This window comes from Crinia signifera, chromosome 4 (genome assembly GCF_055691185.1).
Source record: "Crinia signifera chromosome 4, ASM5569118v1, whole genome shotgun sequence".
Lineage (NCBI taxonomy): Eukaryota > Metazoa > Chordata > Amphibia > Anura > Myobatrachidae > Crinia > Crinia signifera.
This window is the reverse complement of record NC_139220.1, coordinates 243,626,375-243,649,107: the sequence shown is the minus strand read 5'-3', so window position 1 is coordinate 243,649,107 and position 22,733 is coordinate 243,626,375. Positions and strand designations below refer to the sequence as shown.

At 43.2% G+C, this 22,733-nt stretch overlaps 1 protein-coding gene across 1 annotated transcript in view; it reads right to left on the bottom strand.

The window, feature by feature from the left end:
• TICRR (TOPBP1 interacting checkpoint and replication regulator) overlaps window positions 1–22,733 on the bottom strand; it is a 37,060-nt gene that overhangs the window by 8,930 nt on the left and 5,397 nt on the right. Inside the window, exons 3-18 of the mRNA XM_083184186.1 lie at window positions 21,197–21,435; window positions 20,169–20,406; window positions 19,622–19,751; window positions 8,360–8,493; window positions 7,404–7,598; window positions 6,309–6,460; window positions 6,135–6,232; window positions 5,963–6,056; window positions 5,727–5,806; window positions 5,070–5,303; window positions 4,867–4,954; window positions 3,925–4,006; window positions 2,708–2,848; window positions 1,822–1,912; window positions 1,536–1,597; window positions 350–493 (exon numbers count right to left, since the gene is read on the bottom strand). Of these exons, the coding sequence (XP_083040312.1) occupies window positions 350–493; window positions 1,536–1,597; window positions 1,822–1,912; window positions 2,708–2,848; window positions 3,925–4,006; window positions 4,867–4,954; window positions 5,070–5,303; window positions 5,727–5,806; window positions 5,963–6,056; window positions 6,135–6,232; window positions 6,309–6,460; window positions 7,404–7,598; window positions 8,360–8,493; window positions 19,622–19,751; window positions 20,169–20,406; window positions 21,197–21,435 (2,202 nt within the window). The remainder of the gene's footprint in view (window positions 1–349; window positions 494–1,535; window positions 1,598–1,821; window positions 1,913–2,707; window positions 2,849–3,924; window positions 4,007–4,866; window positions 4,955–5,069; window positions 5,304–5,726; window positions 5,807–5,962; window positions 6,057–6,134; window positions 6,233–6,308; window positions 6,461–7,403; window positions 7,599–8,359; window positions 8,494–19,621; window positions 19,752–20,168; window positions 20,407–21,196; window positions 21,436–22,733) is intronic.

Below are 22,733 nucleotides of genomic sequence, written 5' to 3'. Positions count from 1 at the left end.
AGTTACACAATTTAAACACTGCAGTATTTTTCTCTAAACATTATCTGCAAGCTTAATGTTTGTGAATTATAGAAAAAAAAGGGAACTTGTTTGCTATTAAAATGGGGGTTTTTGGGCCTTTTTACATTGAATTCAATGTAAAATTGGGTCTCAGGGACCATTTTACATTGATTCCAATGTAAAAATCGGGTCGATCGCATCGCATGGGATTTGGTTGGCATGCGATCGACACGATTTTTCCGACCCGATCAATACAATCAAAATCGTGGGCGCCGTGCTAGAAAACAAGTACCGAAAAAAGCCAGCTAAAAAAAAAAAAATACAGAAAATCACCACACAATCTCTGCACCTTTTGGATCTCCAGAAGGCAGCAACTGAGAGGCTGAGTGGACTCTTTCCAGATTACGTGATTTTGGCTGGGAAGCATAAAAAGAGGAGTTTCTTCTTGTTAGGGACAGTTGCTTAATACGGGGACTTCTTCGTAAATCAAGTTCTGAAAGAAATAAAAAAAAAGTATGTTAATGTAGATGCATTTTTTTTTCAGCAATACAAAAAGCATGCCAAAATTTAATTTTTTCATTTTTGAATATGAAAATTCCTAAACAAATTAAACACTGGAGGGTCAGATGTATGATTAGACATTATGGCAGAGACGTGGTATCAGCGCAAGTTCATCACTGTGCACTGTAGAAGTGCACTATATATCCACCCATTGTTTCTAACAGATCTGTACCGAGGAGAACAACCGGGATTTGGACAGAGGATGTCTTGTGATATTTAAAATGTTCCATGTCCCCTTTAAATAATCTTGTGGGCAATCATGTGAGGCAGGGATGTTCCAACTAAAATGTTTGAGCATGCCTAGCAGATTTTTGATTGCTGTCCTTTTTTTTTTTCACACTAATACCAGGAAACAGACAAAAGCAAAAGATGGGACTCAATCCTTGGGATCAAACAGATTTCACCCACTTGGCTCCAAGCTATAGTTAAACCTTTCATTCTCTCTGATGTTTAGGGGCACAAGAACAGCAATTTTACATCGCCCGGTTAATTTGCCTGTATGAAATTGCAGTTGTACTATTTTCCATCAATAACTGCACATACTGTAGAGTCAGTTTATTTGAACTGCTTGTGGGCCTTCTCAATATAACATAACCCACAGAGCACTTCAAACATCTATACCACAAATAAATAAGTCAGGGGGTGGCGCATTAAATACTTCTTCCCCCAGAGATTGGATGCTCAAAGCTATGCCCAGTCTCCAATATGCCTGTATGTGAGCTAACCTGAACACTAACGCTAACCTAGAACCACTCTAGCATGTCAATACGTGATGGGTGACTATGGTAACAGATATGTTCCTCATCCCTACTGTGCTGTGTCTATAGGAACACCTTAACTTTTGTGACTTATTTATTTAACTGTCACAAGTTACAACAAGTAAGGTTGTCTATATATGTATACAATTTCCTTGTAAATAAACCTTAAGGAGAACTGCTTTCTTGTGAAATTTGGGTCTAATGTAAGTTACTTACCTCTTATATCCTTTTCTGGAGATTCTTCAACAATGCTGATGTTGGATGTAGACTCACTGTGCCTGAAGAAGCAAGCAGCGATAAATAAGTATCAGTGTTACTCCGTGCCGATTCACTATACTGTCAAATTCATTCAATGCTGACGGACATTTTAAAAGATTCACAGTTGTAGCTAAAGCTATGTGGGGAGACCTGAAAACACATACTTTTGGGGGTCCATGAGGACAGGGTTTGAGAATCACTGTTCTTGACTAAAAACATAAGAGTCGCCATAAAAATCACTTACCGGCCTTTAATTTGCTTATGAAGCAGCCTGTTAGCTAGCTGCTTGTGTGCGGGTGTCTCAGTAACTTTCTTTGTTAACAGCTTGTAGTGATCTAATTTAATTAAAAAATATATATATGTTAATATTTAAAACAAAATCTTACTAGCCAATACAAAAGTCTGATAGTGTATAAACGTTTACATTTACCTTGTTCTGAATGGAAAGGATTAATACATTGGTACAGTAGCTGTAGATGCCACTTTTAGCAGCAATAACCTGATTACTTCTAAATACAAATTTACATGCTGCATACATCATGTTAAAAGGAATTTTGATCCACTGTTAAAACTAAACAGGAGAATTTCCTAAAGGAGCTGGGTTTACAAAAAATGTCCATGGCAACCAGATTATGTCTGTCCGCTATGTTCTAGAAAATTGTCACTATAACTTTCTAGAATGCACCAGATAAACGAGAGAGGAACTGATTGGTTGCTATGCGCAACTGCTCCACTTCTGTAAAAGCAAACCCTATTAAATTTACCAAGACTGCTTCAGCATTAGCGTGCGTTAAGGGACTACTCCTGCACCAGTGCCCTCTATACCCCAAGGTGAATAGTGTACCGTAAAGTGGATGAAGGACACTAATTTGCCCATTTTCAATGACAATGCTGCCTTTCTGTAACTGCATGCATATAATTACAGTTTGAATACAACAGGGACAATTTGAAAAAACATTGAAGTGCCACACAATTTCAGTTTGCCAACATGTAAGACATTTTAAACTAGGCAGATGTCTATAGTGCAATTTACATGATAGGTGGAAGCTCTTATTGATTAATATTGTAAATTACATGCTACATCAAATACTGAAAACCGACAACTGTATAAAACATCTGGAAGCTGTTACCGCTAGTGCCATCGTGAGTCTTGCTGCGCTTATGTTTGAGCTCCTCTACTGCCGATACAGACTGGCTCCTTGGCATCTTTGTGCCCCTTCTTGTGGGGGATCGTATCTCTTGGACAAATAAATTTCTTCTCACTTTTGTTGCTTTATATATTAAAAAAATAAAAATCATTTGTTAATTTTCAACATTAATTAAGAAGGGGAGAGATTACAGACATAACATTGTGGAGGGATTGAGAGGTCAGAAGCCAACCTAAAGAAAGGTGTCTGGAATGGTAAGCTCATACTAGGCACATCCCTGGACAGACTATGCACTCAAAGAACCTGCAGGACACCCTGGAGAGGAACAATACAAAACATACCACGAGTATTGACCGAAAGCATATTAGGAACTGTCAGTGCTTGCAGACACTTTAGCATGAAAAGTAAAATGCCTCCTTTATGATGACGACTTTCTAAGGTGAAGCAGATGCTGTCCTTGATAGACCATACACTACATGGTTGGCCAATATTGCAGAGAGGTCAGTTAGAAATGGTCCATTTTGAGGCAGCTGTAGGAGATTTTATGCTTTATTCCCTTCAGACAGTTACTGTACTATGGGCCTTACCCTGATCTGAGCGCAGTACAAATTTGTTTGGAAAATGGGCAAAACCATGTGCACTGCAGGTGGGGCAGATGTAACATGTATAGAGATAGTTAGATTTGGGGGAGTTATTTTGTTTCTGTGCAGGGTAAATACTGGCTGCATTATTTTTACACTGCAATTTAGATTTCAGTTTCAGCACACCCCACCCAAATGTAACTCTCTGCACATTGTTTTGCCCATTTTCCAAACAAATTTGTACAGAGCTCAGATCAGAATAAGGCCCCATGTGTATTTTATGCAGAACATGGATGCAGGCACTCAAATTTAAATGAAACTGTCCCAGCATACCTTGACACAGTTTTGCTATTGGGGAATGCTACTATTGTGGTATATCATGCTGGGATGTGTATTTTACAACAGATGGAGAGCTACAGGTTGGCAAGGCTGCCTTCGTTCATACTTTGTGACTATATAAAAGTTCCAATACAGTGACTTCGCTTACATTGGTTATTGCGCCCATACACTTGTTAAAACATATACTCTCCAAAAATCAGCATCACTGAAAGCATACACATCAATGATGTACACACAAGGGTTACATCAGCTAAAAATTTGTTCCACTCCATGTCATACCTTCAGTGTCTTTCAATGGTTGTGCTTGCAGAGGTAACTTTAATTTCTCGACCACTACAACCAGATTGGACTTTGAGCTTTCCTGTAATGTAAAGAAAAAAAAAACTAAATTTTTTTGTCAATTAAGGGATTTAGTCATTGATTTTTGCGAAAGCAGATGTGAAATAAAGCTAATTTCAAACCCAGTAATGGTGCAAATTCAGTATTTATAAGCCTGCATTAAGCTGGCGTGAAAGATCAATGTGCATATAGAACGCCCACATCATGTCACACTTTACAACCTTATCTGCAACACCAGTGTTTATAAATGACACATCGATGTGGATATGATTAAGCTCTGCCAGTTTGTACATAAGCCAGGGCAGAAAAGACACTAAATAAAAGGCTGGAGAGAAACTTCTGTGAATGAATGTACTGAATTGGGTGTAACTCATTAAACGGACATGCTTTATTTTTTTTTAAAACATACTTGGTAATGGTTGCCAAGTGTTTTCTCCCCTTTACTTAAAATGTGCTTTATCAATATTTCAAGACTTTAATTGCACCATTACAAATAATCTAGAGACCACGCATTTATGAAATGCCTTGCATTTTAATTCTGTTTAGGCTTGAGAAAGTCATTACCCCCAAAGCATTATGAGACACAGATGAAGGGTAAATCAGAGCAACTTATAGTACTCTCACCAAGTGAAGAAAAACCAGGGCATGCTGGGATGTTTACTTCACCAGCAGCTGGAGGGCCACTTATTGCCCACCCTTGATTTAGCCAAAGTCCACAGCTGCAGAATGGGAAGTGTCTTTTTGCTGCATGGCAAACAAAGCATGTTGTCTGTGCATCTATACTCACTTATATAACTATAGCAATCCGTGATACAGCACTATAAATGCATACAATACTAGGATCTGCTTTCAGTTCTACAACTTGTAGAAATAAGGTCTTACCCTAGTCATTAGTTTCTTTGGCACTTCAATCTGCCTCATAGTTTGAGATGCCTCTGCAATACTCCTTTGTCTTGACATAGTGCTTGTCCTGTAGAAAGACGTGTGATTCAACCATTGCCATATTTTTCATAGTTCCCAAAATATTTATACAACAGACAAGACAACAAAAAACAGTTACACAACAGCATAATACAGAAACCAACCTCCTTTTTTTGGCTGATCTGGTTCGAAGCTCTTCAAGTTGGTCTTCCTCATTACCTGTCTGAGGCAGACTCGGAACCCTGGAGATGGATGGCTGAGAATACATGGGAGTTTTCCCTTCATGCGTAAGGCAGTCATCTCCATCTGCAGGTAGAACCAAGGCCAGTTCCTTAGGGATCTGAGTCCCAAGGCTAAAATAGATGTCAGCAAGTATTTTGGGTATGCTTCCTATATATCTGTAAAAGTGAACACAATATATAAAAAGGTGTTTAGATAGGAGGCAGCAGAAGCTCAGTAAACGTCAACATTCTATATTATTGCCTGATGAAAGTCATTACCAAATGTTGGGTACTACAACATTTGGATTAATTCCCTACTCTTAAAATAGGAAATATATATAAAGCATTTCTGCCTGAAACCATCGGCCCAAATCTCAGGAAACACAACATTACAAAGGTATAGTCACAGCTACTTTAACAGTGGATGGAAAAACCATATATTGGTCTTAACTTTGTACCCCATCATCTGCGGTCTGTGCATTCACAAGACAAATGCAATCTGCAACTTCCCTACACTACTGAAATCAGGAAGTTGCAGGTCATGTGACTTGGTGCAACTTCAGAAAATAGACAAAAAAAAAAAAAAAAAAATACACCTACTCTGCCAGGATGCCCGCCAAAAAGGTTGTTAAGAATGAGTGATCTTCTGTCAGAGAAATAATTCGCAGCATATCCGTTATCTGCAAAGCAAAACCCAAATTAGAAATAGTTATCACCTGAAATAGCAAATTTTCACACGTGAAAGAGTTTGCACACAAGTGTTTATGTTAAAGCCACAAAACTTAATGACAACCCCTATCTAGACATAGCATATACATTATCAAGCGTTCCGTTACCTCCTCAACAACTTGTTCCATTTCATCTTCATTACTTTGTATTGACGTACACTGCATACACATTTCCAGTCTTATTAAAGCTTGAAGCTGGCACCTGTAACAAGTGATTAAATGAATAGTAAATATGAGTTTAATTGTACAAGGAAAGTAGAGACACTCAAGAGCTACTTACTCTCGGAGTTTAGCCACTTTGTTGGGGTTTTGGCCATAAAGTTGGCGGATTACTTTACTAGTCTTCAGCAGACACCTGATTTTGCTCATGCAGTCAGCCTATAAACAGCAGAAGAACATTACAATCTTGCAGAGAAACCAGATGGATCATGTAAAGCGAAGATGTAATGTTTACCTCTACTTCCTTACTACTGACTGACTTCAAGTAGGACTTAATGGTGGTTAGTGCATTCCTGACACATGTCAACAAGGAATCATCTTCTCCAGACACTGTTCTATCATAGTCTTCTATTAAAAAGGAGAGCAACTCGTCTTCAGACTTGAAACCTACAAAATAGATTACACGTGTTATAGTAATATAATGGGGGCGGGCTCGGGCCGCTGACGTCACTGTTGTGCACGGTACCTATTTGTGCTGCATCGAGGTATGTCGGGAAGGGTGCGGCACCCTGCTTAAACAGCCTACAGTGAACACTAAGGTGAACACCTGTTCACCAGGTAGTCTGGAAAATGTGAACTGATCTTAAGGACCAGGGTGGCCAGGACTGGTCCTACTGTGTGCACACGGCAAATAATATTCCAACTGACATGACGGTCATAAGCAGTCATTTACAAATGCCTGTATTAAGTGGTGATCAAATTTTACCCTGCACTGGAACACATTACAGTAATCAGGGATCCTATCATGACTTCCATAGAGGCAGACAAAGCACTACAATCATGGAAGGAATTTGGGAGAAAACACCATGTTTTTCTTCAAACAAAAAGAAAATCATGCAGGCACATTTGTAAAATCACCACTGAGCAAAATGATACATTAAACAAAATGCTTATAAATAAAGGACACAACCAAAAGGAATAGGTCTCATTACTTTACACTACAGGTGACTGCAGCAGTACTCATTAAAACTAAGCATACTTCTACTTCGTCTTGAGAACGCAGACTATGAATCAGGCTGGTGTGTATTGGAAGCTATCAAGCACGCATATAAAATAAAAGATGCCTGTGTGTCTCATTTTATTACCAATGCTAATTTTGTTTAATCTTGAAGATGGAAGTTAGACATACAGGCACTCCCCAATAATATAATTCAGCCGGATTGCCAGGTGCCAATATGGTGGCAAACAAGTAGATATAACACGATGGTCACTTTAGTGGTGACAAACTTGAAATCACTGGAAAAAAAAAAAAAGGACTAGAGTCCAGCTCTACAAACTGCACTTATGGATCAGAATGTGATCACAGCACAAATGCTGCAAGTCGGCTCACCTAGTAGCTTCTTTGCTTTCACTTCGGGCTTATCAGAAGTTCTCTTCTTTGGCTGAGCACTCTTCTCTGCAGGGCCAGCTACTACACCCTCTGGTTGTGACTTCTGAGCCTTTAAATTTAATCTAGCGGTATTTAACATCTGCAAAGAACGAGGCATAGTTTTCATCTTCTGCCTCACAGGAGTACGAGGAAGACCTGTAACAAATAAACAAACAAACAAACCACAATAAAGAAAATACACTGAAGGCAGATAAAAAAAAAAAGAAGATTTTGAAACAAATTATAGAGAATGATGATCATCATGACAAAAAAAAAAAAAATTACAATTGCCATTCTAGGTTTAAGCTGAAATTTACAAATATTGAAAAATATAATGGAATATTGGAATGCTTTATTTGAAAATAAAAGTACATTTACTTAAATATAGGTATTTTAAGATTTCAGATATTTGGCAGGTATTCAATGCTGTGGGCGAGTGGCGACAGTGAGCAGAGCTTGCTGCTCACTGTCACCACTCACCCTGTCAGTATTCAACGCACCCCCCTCATACACCAATTTCCCCTAGCTCCATTTTTTGAGCGAGGGGGAATTGGCATATGCGGCTCCAGAAACAGCGGGTCTCGCTGTTTTGGGGAATTCTCGCCGTCCTGTGACGCGAGAATTTCCCCAGAACATTGAATAGAGCGTGCGGCCGGCGCGGGGGTTAAAAAGCGAGGATCGCTGGTTTTCTGCAATCCTCGCTGTTTAACCCCCTCGCCGGCTGCATTGAATAACTGCCATTGTGTTTTCCAGCCAAGTATTTAATGGTTTATTAATCATAACCACTAGGTGGCACTATTCTACAGGAGCACGTATTTCTTTTCATACTAGCAGAAATATCGTGGCACTATTTAATGCATTTAGACAAGCAAAATGTACGCACTTCAACTAGAAGATCATAAGAAAGAATGACATACGCTTCTTCTGATTGTCGCCTTGTACTACACCAGACTCGTCAGTAGATTTCCTCTGGTAGAAGTCAGATAGATAATGAGTTATTTCTTGGTCATACTTCTGTTCATCTTGATCAAAAGAAGCAGCACTAATCAACCTGCACATGAAATAAATGAAATCGGGAATTTTGTCTAGCTTGTATGGAACATTATGTGCTGCTATAGGATGATAAAAAGAAAGCTCCCATATGGAGTATATTAGTCTGTGTGGGTGATACAAAATAGTCATTAATAAGACTACCTTCACGAGTAAATACCCCTACACTACATAGCACCACTAGCTCTGCCCCACCTGTAATTGGTAAAAACAAATATATGGGGTTGTTCAAGTAGTTATTAAGTCCCGTACACACTAGGCGACAGGCGCTACTGCCGATATCAATGGTAAGCCCAATATGGTTTAGTGACATCATTGACTATATTGTGAGCTGCATATACAGATAAGGGGGGCTTCTTCATGATAAGGATTGAAAGCTTGTCTTATGTGCATGGGCCTTAAGTGGTATAATTAATTTTTTATTTCACTTCCAAAAAAACAAGAACTCATCGGAAAAAGACCCTCCCAAAATGCAAAGTAGTATGAATAAAAGGTGGCAACAAAGGGATTTTTGTAAGAACTTACCGTTCGAATCCCTTTCTCTGATATGGTCCTGGTGACACAGCTCAACACTGGGATGTAGGAGGGTCCGAAGGAGCCAGGCACCTATCCTAAAGCTTTAGAGGGTAGGCTCCTCCCCTACTGCATCCCTGGACTCTTCAGTTCATCTTTCAAAGCCACTGGAATACATTAACTCAGTACAAACGCCTGCACATATTATATGCACATTTTATAACAGAAAACTGTTAACTTTTAACCATTTTAACATGAACATCATGAAACTTCTGGCATACTTACTGAGCGTAAGGGAGGGATCGCTGTGTCACCAGGACCATATCAGAGAAAGGGATTCGAACGGTAAGTTCTTACAAAAATCCCTTTTTCTCTTTCAATGGTCCTGGTGACACAGCTCAACACTGGGACGTTCCAGAGCCGGTCCTTTGGGAGGGTACGCTCAGGTCTGCAGCTCTCAGCACTGCTCGCCCGAATGATGCGTCCTCCGACGCGAACTCATGGAATCTATAGAATTTGGCAAATGTGTGAACAGATGACCAAGTGGCAGCTCTGCAAACCTGCTCAGCTGTGGCCCCATGTCGAACCGCCCAAGAGGTGGCAACTGACCTGGTGGTATGCGCATTTATTTTGGCCGGTACTGGTCTACCCACTTTGGTGTATGCAAAGGCTATCACAGACCGCAACCACCTAGCAATAGTCTGCTTAGATGCAGGCCAACCAATCTTGTGTACGTCATACAATACCAACAATGTGTCAGTCTTCCTGACACTCTTCACTCTGTCCACATATATGCGTAAGGCACGCACAACATCCAAAGTTCTCAACTTGTCCCTTTTCTTAGAACCCTCTGGGGGTTGAAACACAGGTAGAACTATCTCCTGATTTAAATGGAAGGTAGATACCACCTTCGGTAAAAACTGAGGCACTGTTCTTAAAACAGCCCTGTCATCATGAAAAATTAAGAAGGGAGATTTACATGATAAAGCTCCCAATTCTGAAACTCTTTTAGCAGATGCTACTGCTAACAAAAACACTAGCTTCCACGTGAGAAACTTAAAGTCAGCCGACCTTAAAGGTTCAAAAGGTGCCTTTTGAAGGCATTCCAAAACCAGTGATAGATCCCAAGGTGCTACTGGTTGCTTGTATGGAGGTTTCAACCTGGATACTCCTTGTAAAAAGGTTTGAATTTCCGGCAAAATGGCTATCTTTTTCTGGAAATAGATGGACAAGGCCGAAATCTGCACCTTCAGTGACTGAAGGCTTAGGCCCGATGAAAAACCATCTTGTAAGAATTCCATCATTCTTGATAGCTTAAAATGAGATGTATGAGCCTTTCTTCTCTCACACCATCGAATGTAAGTCTTCCAGACTCTATAATAATTTGCCGAAGATACAGCTTTTCTGGCTTTTATCATAGTCTGTACTACTGCCTCAGAAAACCCTTTTCTTTTCAAGATGGTGGTTTCAATAGCCAGGCCGTCAAAATCAATCGATCTGAATCCAGGTGATTGAATGGGCCTTGTCTTAGAAGGTCTGGTCTCAGAGGTAGACGCCATGAGTCCACAGACAACCTCTGAAGCCTCGAGTACCAGGATCTCCTTGGCCAATCCGGGGCCACTAAGATCACTGGAACCTTCTGCCCCTGTATTTTCTTCAGAAGTCTCGGTAACATTGGTACTGGTGGGAATGCATAAAGGAGATCTCCCTGCCAGTGAATAGTCATGGCATCCACTGCCTCCGCTAGTGGATCCCTTGTTCTGGCATAGAACCTGGGCACTTGACGGTTGATCCTGGATGCCATCAGGTCCACATCCGTAGTTCCCCACATCGAAGTGATTTGGTGAAACACCTGAGGGTGTAAGCTCCATTCCCCTTCCTTGAGCTCCTCCCTGCTCAGGAAGTCGGCTTCTATATTCTCTATTCCTGGGATGAATATAGCCGATACAGCTGGAACATTCTGTTCCGCCCATAGGAAGATTCTGGACACCTCCCACATGGCCAATTTGCTGCGTGTACCTCCCTGGTGATTCAGATACGCCACAGCTGTGGCATTGTCGGTCTGAATCCTCAAAGGGAGGTTCTGTAACCTGTCTCCCGCCAAGGAAATGACCTTCCAGACAGCTCTCAGCTCCAAGATGTTGATTGGTAACGCTGATTCCTCTGCCGTCCACAGGCCCTGAAGCCTGAGATCCAGGACTATTGCCCCCCAGCCCCTGAGACTGGCGTCGGTAGTTACTATCAACCAGTCCCAGGTCTGTAATGACCGACCCCACTGAAGGGAATCTACTTCTGTCCACCATTTCAAGGATTCTCGGGTGTCCGAAGACAGCACTATCATCTCGGATTTCATGGTCAAAGTGTCTCCTGACCAAGCTGACAAAATGTTCCATTGGAACCTCCGAGAGTGGAACCTGGCAAATTGAAGCGTCTCGAATGACGCCACCATCTTCCCCAGGAGCTTGAGGCACCTCCATACTGAAATGCTCTGAGCCCTGAGAATCTCCTGGACTAGGGTGACCAGATCCCTGGCCTTTACCTCCGGGAGGAATACCCGATGAAGATGGGTGTCCAGTATGACTCCCAAGAATTGGAGCCTTTGTGACGGTACCAACTGAGATTTTTGCAAATTTAAAATCCAGCCGTGAGTCTGCAAAAAACTGATGGCCTCTGCCAAGTGACTCTGCAGCATGGCTGCTGACTCTGCTTTGAACAGGAGATCGTCCAAATAGGGTATTACTGTGATTCCCCTGAGCCTCAGCACCGCCGCCATTACTGACATTATCTTTGTGAATACCCTTGGCGCGGTTGCTAGCCCAAAGGGTAACGCCCGGAATTGTAAATGCAGGTCTCCTATGGCAAACCTCAACAAGGTCTGATGCTCCGGGTGTATAGGAACGTGCAAATATGCGTCCTGGACATCCATGGACGCCAAAAATTCTCCCTGGTCCAGACTCAGGAGTACTGACCGTAGAGACTCCATTTTGAAATGGTCTACCCATAAATGAACATTTAGAGACTTCAAATTTAGTATTGGTCTGAAAGACCCGTCTGGTTTGGGCACCAGGAACAGCGTGGAGTAAAAGCCTTTCTTCCACTCTGTCTTGGGGACTAGTGTCACCACCCCTTTTTTCAAAAGGGAGTGCGCTGCTCTCACAAGAGCTGTACGCAGCCGTGCCTCCTTTGGTAAGGATGTGGGAATGAACCTCTTCGGAGGTGGCCCTCTGAAAGGGATTTTGTAACCCTGTGTTATGATGTCTAGCACCCAGGCATCCTGGTCTAGAGACGCCCAAGCGTCCCTGAAGAGTGTGAGACGCCCGCCCACTTTTGTCACTGTCGGGCAAAGCCCCTGACAGTCATGCAGAGGGTTTATCCTCTCCTTTATTGGCAGGCTTCTTGTGAAAAGAGCCAAATTTTGACTTTTGTGTCTTGCCTCTAGAGGGCTGAAACCTTCCCCTGAAAGACTGTCCTCGAAAGGACGCACCACCTCTAGGGGAGGGCCGAAAGGACGGCTTAAAAGCAGAAAATCTGGATGTCTGCTTTGCTGAGGAGGCCGGCAGGAATGTACTTTTGCCGCCTGTGGCCTGTTTTATAATCTCCTCTAATTCGGTACCAAAGAGTACCTTTCCTTTGAAGGCTAATGTTTCCAGAGCCTTCTTGGACTCATTGTCTGCTTCCCAGGCTTTAAGCCAAAGCACTCTCCTGGCATTAATGGAGACTGTGGACACTCGGGTTGCCATTTTAATAGCTTCCTCCTCTGCTTCAACTGCATATTCTGCTGCTGCCTTAATCTTTTCTGCAAGCAGTAATGTACTCGGGTCAGCCTGCAGCATGGTGCATAATTCACCAGCCCACTCTATCATGGCCTTAGAAACCCAGGCTGAAGCAATAAGGGGTCGTAAGGTAAACCCCACCCCTTCAAAGATAGCCTTGAGGTTTCCCTCCAGCTTTTTATCCACAGAATCTTTAAAAGCTGCACCGCCCTGTACTGGTAATACAGTAGCCTTGGACAAACGTGCCACTGAAGCGTCCACAACTGGGACCCTTTCCCAGAGCTCCGCATGAGACTCTGGCATGGGGTACAGATTTAGGAATCGTTTTGGCATCTGAAGCCTCTTATCAGGAGTTTTCCAAGCCCCTTCTAACAATTCCTGTAACCCCTCATCTGAAGGAAAAGTAACAGCCTCCTTCCGCTGTCGCTTAAAAACACCTTTAACAGGAGTCTTATCCTCCACAGTCAGCTTTAAAGCCTGCTTCACAGCTACAATGAGATCCTCTATACCAGCAGCAGAGTTCTCTTCCAAATCATCACCCTGATCCCAGGGGATGTCAATATACTCTCCTTCCTCTTCATCTACCACAGTAGTTAAAGCATAAGACCTTCTAGGGGTCCCTGCCACATTTTCATCCATTTTGTCCAGCATTTCACTGAACCTGTTAATCCCTTTTGCAGTATCCTGCATCACCTGGATAAGTGCAGGATCTGCCTGGGTAAGAGGCAAGGAGCCAGACGACTGCTGAGATGATGGCATAGGTCTCTGTGATTCTACCAGCCCATCACTCTGCCTGTCCAAAAGCTGCACCAAAGCGTTTACTGACCTGCCTAGGGCCCTGGCCCACGCAGGTTCCATATGCTCTGCCCTATGGGGATCACTGCCCATGGGTCTCACATCAGCGCAAGTAATACATAAGCCCCCCTTGGCCATCTGCTCAGGGACAAACTTTTGTGTGCAAACATTGCACGCGCTCAGTGCATTAAGGGCTCCCTCCCCCAAAACCGCAGCCTGATGCTCAGACATGATGCAAGTGATAAATGTATATCTATCAGTATACACAGTGCAAACAATGTACAAGCGTTTATACAGAGGCAATGCACCCAATCACTTATCTGTCTGTTGGTTTCAACTGCGGGGAAGCGATGCCCAGGAAATCCAAGTCACTCTGCCAGGATCAGTAAGCCAGCTCAGCTCCGCTGCAAGCGTTCTGAAAGGCGCCAAAGTCAGAGTGAAGGAAGAGACCACAGGTCCCTGCTGCTGCGGGGTCCGTGACCTTTTGGCGCCAACCACCCCCAGCAAGCCGCTCCTTAGGTAGGATTTCCTAGTTCCAGTGTCTCCCCCTCAAATGGGGATCACTTGGAACATGCCTGTCACAACGCTGCTGTCCTCTCATCTAGGAGCTCAGCGTGTAAGCTCCGCATAAAATGGCCGCCGCCATCACGGAGCGCCTGTCCCCCATGATCCCCACCTAAACGTGGAGCCGGTTTCAGGGTACTCCGGAGCCCAGGCAGCCTTTTAGAAAAGGCTATAAGCGCTGCACAGGGGGACCAGACAGTGTCTCCCCTGTGCACAGTGAGCTGACAGGACGCGCTTCTGTCAGCTCCTGCTGCGCAAGCAGTGTGAGGATTCACTATGAGAATCCTCACACTGTGCCTACCTAGCTAGGGTAAAAGTTAATAAAATAATAAAAATCCCCTAACAACTCTAATTCTTCGGCTGCTCCTGCAGCCCTTTAGAATAGCACCCACTCCAGTGGGCACCTAACACGAACTGAAGAGTCCAGGGATGCAGTAGGGGAGGAGCCTACCCTCTAAAGCTTTAGGATAGGTGCCTGGCTCCTTCGGACCCTCCTACATCCCAGTGTTGAGCTGTGTCACCAGGACCATTGAAAGAGAAATATTAATTGTATACAACCTTGTATAGTGACTTCACTACATTACAGCCAAACAAACCAGGTTAGCTTTATGTTAGGGTCATCAGTGATATCCTTTCAATTTTAGTCTGCTGGATAAGCAGAATAGGGGGTGAAATTCATAAAGTGAGAGATTTGGTAAAAAAAACTAGGTTTTTTTTTTAAAGCGGCAATCATTTACACTTGAAAATCAAACTGGTGTTAGTGTAAATGATTGTTACCAAATCGCCCCTCCCTGACATGCAGTCGGGTCCTATGCACGGTCCCGAGCGCATCGGACCCGACCAGGTGGTCGAACCGGCAGGCCGCCGACCACCCGTTCCTCCTGGCGGTGAGGCGGGTGGGAAGCAGTGACGCATGCGATCCATCACAACGGATCGCATGCATCCCTGCCGCCGGGAAGGTCCCGGCGGTTTGCAGGGGTATCGGGTATCCGAAGACTGCTGCGAGACGTCACATCAGTGTATGGGCACCTTAAGGCTGGGATGGGGAACCATTGGCCTCCCAGCTGCCCCCTCTGCCCAGCTCTGCTCCCTCCCCCCCGCCGGAAGCAGCGCCAAGCAATAGAGGCGCCTCCTCTCCATTCCCTCCCAGATCCTGTAAGGTCCCCCACATGGTAAAGAGAGCAGCTACTGCGAGGGGGCTATCATGCAGATACTGTGGGAGATCTGGCCTCGAAGCAGGTACAGGCTGTGTGGGCTGTACGGGGGGGGGGGAGAGATTGTCTGATTTAGGGTGCATTTCCTGGGCTAGAGTAGGTAGGTGGATAGTAGAGTGATATGGGGTGTATGTCGGTAACAGAAGGAGTAGTTTGTGTGGCATTATGTGTATAAGTGACACTACTGTGGGCATAATGAATAGGATTGTTCTAATTGACATAATTTTTACTGGTGGCACTATTGTGTGGCCATGGTCCTTTCTTGTGATAACCCACCCCTTTTATTGTTGTGCGCACTGGTTCATTTTGTGGCATGTGGGAGGTAGGGAACACATTTTTATTAATAGTTTCTTTTGATATTACTACATGATAAATCAAACCGTAGCATATCACAATATGGAAGGCAAAAACAATTAAACAGAGGATCATATAAAAGATCCAAACCAATCTTTGTGAAAACAGAGATATGTAAACATTTTTTCTTTTTTTACCAAACAAATAATCAGAGAAAAAAAACCAAATCATATAGCTAATAGTCACAATCAAGGGTCAAATACACGTATATACATACATAGACATACACAAACACACATACCTACATTCAAAGAAAGGAAACCATTAAGAAAAAAATAAAGAAAATAGATAAAAAAATAACAGAAAAAAATATATACAGAAAAAAATAAAGGAGGTATTATTGGCTCGAAACATAGAGAAGGAATTAGAGATACTCTATGAACATAAATTACAGAAAGTGAACCAGAGACTCCAAACCTGTTGATATTTAGATACATTATTTTAAATGGGAGGTAAAATATCCCATAGAGAAGATGTATGGTAGGGCACAAATGTATAGTTTGTAGGGTAGCATTGAACACCATAAGCACAATGTGTAAAAGAGGGCTCTACCTGGCTTTATGATTAAAAGGGGATCTATCTGGCATAATATTTAAAAGGGATCATTTAAATGGGCTCTATCAGGAGTAATCTGAAAAAAAAAGGATCTCTACCTGGTGTAAAAGGGGGTTCTACTTTGGGTGATGTGTATGTGATGTAATTTGATATTTGTATTATTTTGTGACCATACGTCTTCCCCACTAACTCATGCCACTATATTTGGGGGGGGTCCTTCATGACAGCTTTTGCATGCTACCAATTGCTCTGCCCACCGGAAACTCAGTTGTTTCTCGCATGGTCAATGGACTCTCCGCAATCCTGGTGGTTTACATATGCTACTGCTGTGGCATTGTCCAACTGAATTAAGACAGTTACACCCTTCAGCAGTTGCTAAAAAGAGCACTGATGATTGCTCAGAGATTGAAGACATTGATAGGAAGCATTGCTTACCGGCATAAACAAACTTCCTGGAATTTAAATGGAGTACCACAGCATCCCAGCCCTCTGAAAGTGGCATTTGTGGTGACTAGTATCCAATTGCATATAGTGAAAAGTTGACTCACCGAGAGGTGACTTGATTACAACCAAATGAGTCACGAAATCTCCCCATAGAAGCAGAGACAAACCATACCCTGCACTGAAATAGACCTTGAGCTCAGGAAGTTCCTGATAAACTTAGAGCCAGCAAAAGAGGGGGACATGCACACAACAATGTCAGGAAATACCTACAGAATCAGACAGACAATTAAGGAGACCTGGAAGCAGCCAATTGTTGAGAAAATTCTGCCAGAGGCATTAAGGCTAGCACCTCCATAAGTCAGGATGCAATGCCCTGGGACTCCAACTTGCAGGCTGCCCTCCAGTCAGACAGTACATGGGATAATTTGACTCAAGAAAACATTTTGACCTGCTGCACTTGCAGCATTGTCCTTCCCAGACAGTGTAGATAAGAGGAATAAAGAGAAGCAAGAGCCAATATAGTACTTGGAAATTTCAAGGACCACCAAGATGTAAAACAGAGTGGGTAATGACAAACTGTGCCACCCACAAATTATATTGGCCTACACCAGGGCTCGACAAATTTCTATAAAATCTAGGAACCAGGATGGAAATGTAGGAGCCAGATATACTAATAACAGAGACAGTGCGTGCCAAAGCCGTGCACCGAAAAAAAAAATTGCACACGCCATAATGTCCATTACTTTACATGTACACACGCCATAATGCCCATTACATCTATACATGCCATAATGACCATTACATATACCACACGTCGTAATGTGCATTATACATTTATACCAAACATCCTAATGCTCATTACACAATATGCCACACACTAATGCCTATTACGTATAATACCATATGCCGTAATTACATATTATGCCACATAAGTTCCACTTACCTACATGCTCATTGATATGGGTTTAATGCTTGATGCCATAGGTTAACATGCTCTGCCAGGAGTAAATTCTTGTTTCTATGGGTGCCACTGTGGGAGCCCCCTGGCCTCGCCTTCCCTGGGGCAGGCCTGTAGTAGGCTGTAGTTAAGGCTGGAGGTGTGCTATATTGGAGTGGTCAGGTCTCTCCCTCCAGCCCACGGGTCTTCGGCTGAGCAGCTGCTGGTCATCAGGGGAAGGAAGTCTCCCTGCTCCATCAGCGGCTGGGGGTAAGTGGTAGCAGCAGCCGGGTACATGGTGGCTTCGCAGTGGAAGGAGGAGCTGGACCTGCTGCGGCTCTGTGTGGGGATAAACGGGCTGCTGCGGCTGTGTGCACTGGAGGCCAGGATGCTACCTGCTGGGGCTGTGTGCGAGGGAGGCCGCCTGCTGGGGCTTGTAGTGTTCACTATAGGATTTTTTTTTAGGGCAGGGTTGTAATCACCAAGCAGGGCACATTTTTTCAACTGGGAGGGCATTTGAACTGGCAACACATTTACAATCCCTCCCCAGGAGTGCCATAGAAAAATGCCCCCAGTAGTGCCATGCTGCCAGTAGTGCCACAGATATAATGCCCCCAGTAATGCCATGCCGCCAATAGTGATAGACAAAATGCCCCCCAGCAGTGCCATGGATATAATGCCCCCAAGCAGTGCCTTGGATATAATGCCCCCAAGCAGTGCCTTGGATATAATGCCCCCAAGCAGTGCCTTGGATATAATGCCCCCCAGCAGTGCCATGGATAACACCCAAATAATACCCACTGCCCTGGCAGGCCTCTTATGAGGGGAGAAGCAGGGCTCAAGCTTCTCCCTCCAATGGACCCCGACTGCCATTTAAAATATGGTGCCAGCCCATAAGCCGGCTGTGCGTCCCCCGCGCCCCAGGCTGTTTGGAAGGGGCACCCTACGGCCAGCAAGAACCGATGCCGATGTCCTGTCCTAGTGAGCCACTCTCAGCAGAGGTGATCAGTGGCATGTCAGCACAGCAGGGAGCACCTGTAAGCGCTAACAGTCGCTGTTAACTATGCTGACACGCCACCTCTCCCTCTGCTGAGAGCGGCTGTCAGCAATTCCTCCACTGCGCTGAAACACCGCTGAGGTCTCTGTTGAACAGAGGCAGCGTGTCAGCTCTCCGGGGAGGGCACATTAGAAACTTAAAAACCGGGCGCGGCGAACACTAGACCTGTGTGCGCCGCCGTGCGGGGGTGGCCGGACTGCTGCCTGCTGGGGCTTGTGTGCGGGGGAGGCCGTGTTGCTGCCTGCTGGGGTTTGTGTGTGGGGGAGGCCGGGCTGCTGCCTGCTGGGGTTTGTGTGCGGGGGAGGCCAGGCTGCTGCGGTGGGCTGTGTATGGGGAAGGCCGGGCTGCCACGACCAGATTCTGCTTCCTCCATAAAAAAAAATCTGGTCGCCAGGAAGCAGAATCTGGTCGCCGTGGCGACCTGGCGCCTGGGATTTGTCGAGCCCTGAAATAATTTTATACACCAATCAGCTCACCAAACCTCAGAAAACACACACACACACACACACACACACACACACACACACACACTACAGCTTGTAAAACTATGCATAATAATCCATACACACCAGCTTGTGCCACCATAGAGTGATACAAAAGCTTGTGCCACTGTTCACATTTGAACAATACCCTCAGTCTAAAAGTAACCAATAACTACACATATTCTAATTTTTAAGAACCAGAACTTTCATTTAAAACATGTAGAAGTAGGTAGGTGCTGTTTAGAGAGAAGTTGGTTGGTGTGCTGAAAACATTGGGTGGTTTGGTTGGTCTGATTAGTTTGTTAGGTGTGAAGGGGCAGCGTTTTAGTTGGACAAACAAGTTGGAGGGTTGGATAAAAGTTGGTCTGATGTTTGGGCCAAATAAGTTAAATCTGGGCCTTTGTGATATACATGCAATGTTTGTATATGGAGTGTTCTTACCTAAACGATTCCATGAGATTACTGCTAGCACCTGATGTTCCAGATAACGGATACCACTTTTCAATAACAGAGGATGTCCAAGGATTACATTGCGACAACTCTTGTTTAACCCATTCTGGCATTGGGACATCTAAATGAACAGGAAGAGAAAATGGCTGAATATCAATTAATTTGAAAACATTGCAAGAGATCTAAAATACACACAGACCAGCATTGTAAAAGAAAAATACTATAAAAACCTAAATAAACAAAAGCACAACAGTAAAACCTGCTATATTGAACTATAGTAAACAGAAGACATAAATGACGTATCAATGACAGAGCGTGATAGGGGTAATTATATTCTGTACCTGTGCCGATACCACATGACCGGATACTGAAGAAGTTAATTATCGGTTACCTTGACCAATCACTATAGGAATCACTTGGTTGCCAAGCATGCAGACTGATTTTTTTATAGCACATTTTTCTAGGATTGGCCACTATGTTTTACAGAAGAAACCACCAACAGGCTGCTGTGATTCAGCACTTGGCGCATAGGACTTACCAGGTGATGTAGGGATTTCATCACAGCTAGAAACACGACTTAGGACACTGCTTACAATATCCTGGAAACCAGACAAGACATTCTCACTTGGCTCCTCAATAGTTTCTTGTAAGCACAGTCTGTCAATCCCAACAGATAGGTCATTAACAACTATACTAAGAACAGCAGCAGTTTCTGAAATGGGGGACAGGATGCCTGTTCTGGGCAACAAACCATGTTCCGTGAACACATCAGCAATCTAGAACACAGAAAAACAACCTTAGCCAGAAGAAAAAGCAGTAGCAAGTGAACTCTGCAGCCTAGCAATTTACCTGACAGAATGTAAGTTCTGCACAAAGTAGAGGCTATCCAGTGGTGTAACTAGGGGGTGTTTGTCACACCCAGATGTAACTTGCCAAGGGGTGACTCAAAAATAAAAAAGCATCTGCTCAGTGACAGGAGCTGGGTGCTGCACAATAACATTATGTGCAGCACCCAGCTCCTGTTCTGTCATTATCTCCCGTAGTGACAGATTAGTGTTGGGCCATGAGGCCTTTTTTATGGTGCATTTATCGGTTTCTGCTGCGACACCAAGAAACTATCGACGCCTCTGAAGCTAGCCATTTCAGTACTTGCACATAGCAGGCTGTAACTTGCACTCAGGCAGAATAATGGCTATAATGATCATCATAATTATGTCAATTTATGGTATAGACAAAAACCATGTTTGTTTTAATTATATACACACACACACATTTCTGAGTATGACCTTTCCATGTCAGCCTTTGGAGTTAGTGCTTTACTGACACTTCACATACAAACATGTAATATCAGAAGAATATATATCACATCTAGCTCTGTACACCTTTCCACCAAAATCCTGGGTTGATAGAGGTTAAAAAAACTGATTTTAATGTAAATTTGAAAGGGACACACACACACACACACACACACACACACACATGCAGTATCTAACAATGCACAAAATAAATGATTGATTTTATGCAGATGGATCTGTATAAACTTTATATCAATAAGTCACTATTTACCAGGAGCAGCCCTTTAGACCGCACTGTGTGCAGAAGCTGCTGAATGTTTTGGCATGGTTCTTGGTGATCGTTGGTTGAGCTCTGAAGTACCCAGGTTTCCATTGTTAAAGGATCAATTTGATTCCAGTTCCAGTTTTGCAGAGTTCCTTTTAAATAAATCTTCCTTAAACCCTTGATGTGTTTTTGAGTTAATGAAATAGGTTCCAAAGTGACTGCACATTCCCGCTGCTCACTCTCACCTGCAATACAAAGCTTTTATCAGCCATCATACCTAAAATAACCCATTTATGAGAGAATAAGAAGCAAAATGACATAAAATTAACCAATATTTAAGAAAAGAAAATTAACTATCGAAAAATGTAGGTCAATTTGTTGATATTTATTTAGAACCAATCTCGTTTTTCGAATAAGATATGGTTAACTAATGTATTATTCAGTGGATACATAATGGGTACATTTACAATGTTATTAACAAATACATGCGCTGTGGCTTATTGCATTAAAACAATACATTTGTGGGAGCACTGTACTGTGTATACATAAAGCCACTACCAGGCCTGGAGGAAAGACTGAACCATGGAAAATGTGGCTAAGGGGCAGATTCAATTCAAAGTGAGCTGCTGTTGGTTGCTCTTGCTGTGTGGTTATTACAGTAGACAGATTCTGGTTGCACCTCCATATGTTAATAAGCACTATCTGCTATTTGCTAGTGGAAAGCTACTGGAGCAGGCTCTGCTGGCTTTTCCCCTAACAGAATCTATGCCCAAGCCTGAAGATTAGGAGTCATATGTAATAACACAGTTCACTGGAGGTGCAAGATGCCGGCCGAACGCGTTTTTTTATAGCGGCAATAATTTGCAAGGCATGGTTTTGCCTTGTAAATAATCCCCACTTTTTGATTTAGGTACATCAAGTGAAGCTTTGATTGTTCTTCATTTGTTAGCGTTTTGAAGTTATAATTCACAAACATGTGTTAACATTAATTTTGTGTTATTGGTGTAGTCATGTGACCTTTTCCACACAAACTCCAAAATTACTCCAGTCATGAAGACAGCCTACCATCAGTGTCATCAAGTTAGTGGAAGACCAGGGGCACCTCATATTTGCTACAAGTGTGAATCTTCATGGATGGCTGAATAAAATAAAGACGTTCAATACCTTTTGGCTCCGATGGAGCCTTCAAATGCTACAGAAAATGGCTACTTATGCATGGATACCTCCACTTCATCAAGAAAAAGATTGTGGAATACCCTAACTTCTCATCAGCTAATTGGTCAGAGCCATGTGGAAATTATCTGCTTGACCTCATCCTAGAGCAGATGAGCGGCTTTGAGGACGGCTTTGCATGGCACCCCTATGAATCTATTACACAATTTGATGGTAAAAATAGTTAGATCTAGTGTTGCCTTTATGATTTTCTGCCAATTAAATTTGTTGTATGTTCAGTACAAGCATACAATTAGGACAGTATGAGTGGAATTTAATTGTTTCTGGGTGCATATAAGTAATAGGCATCTGATGGGAGCAATTCAATTGT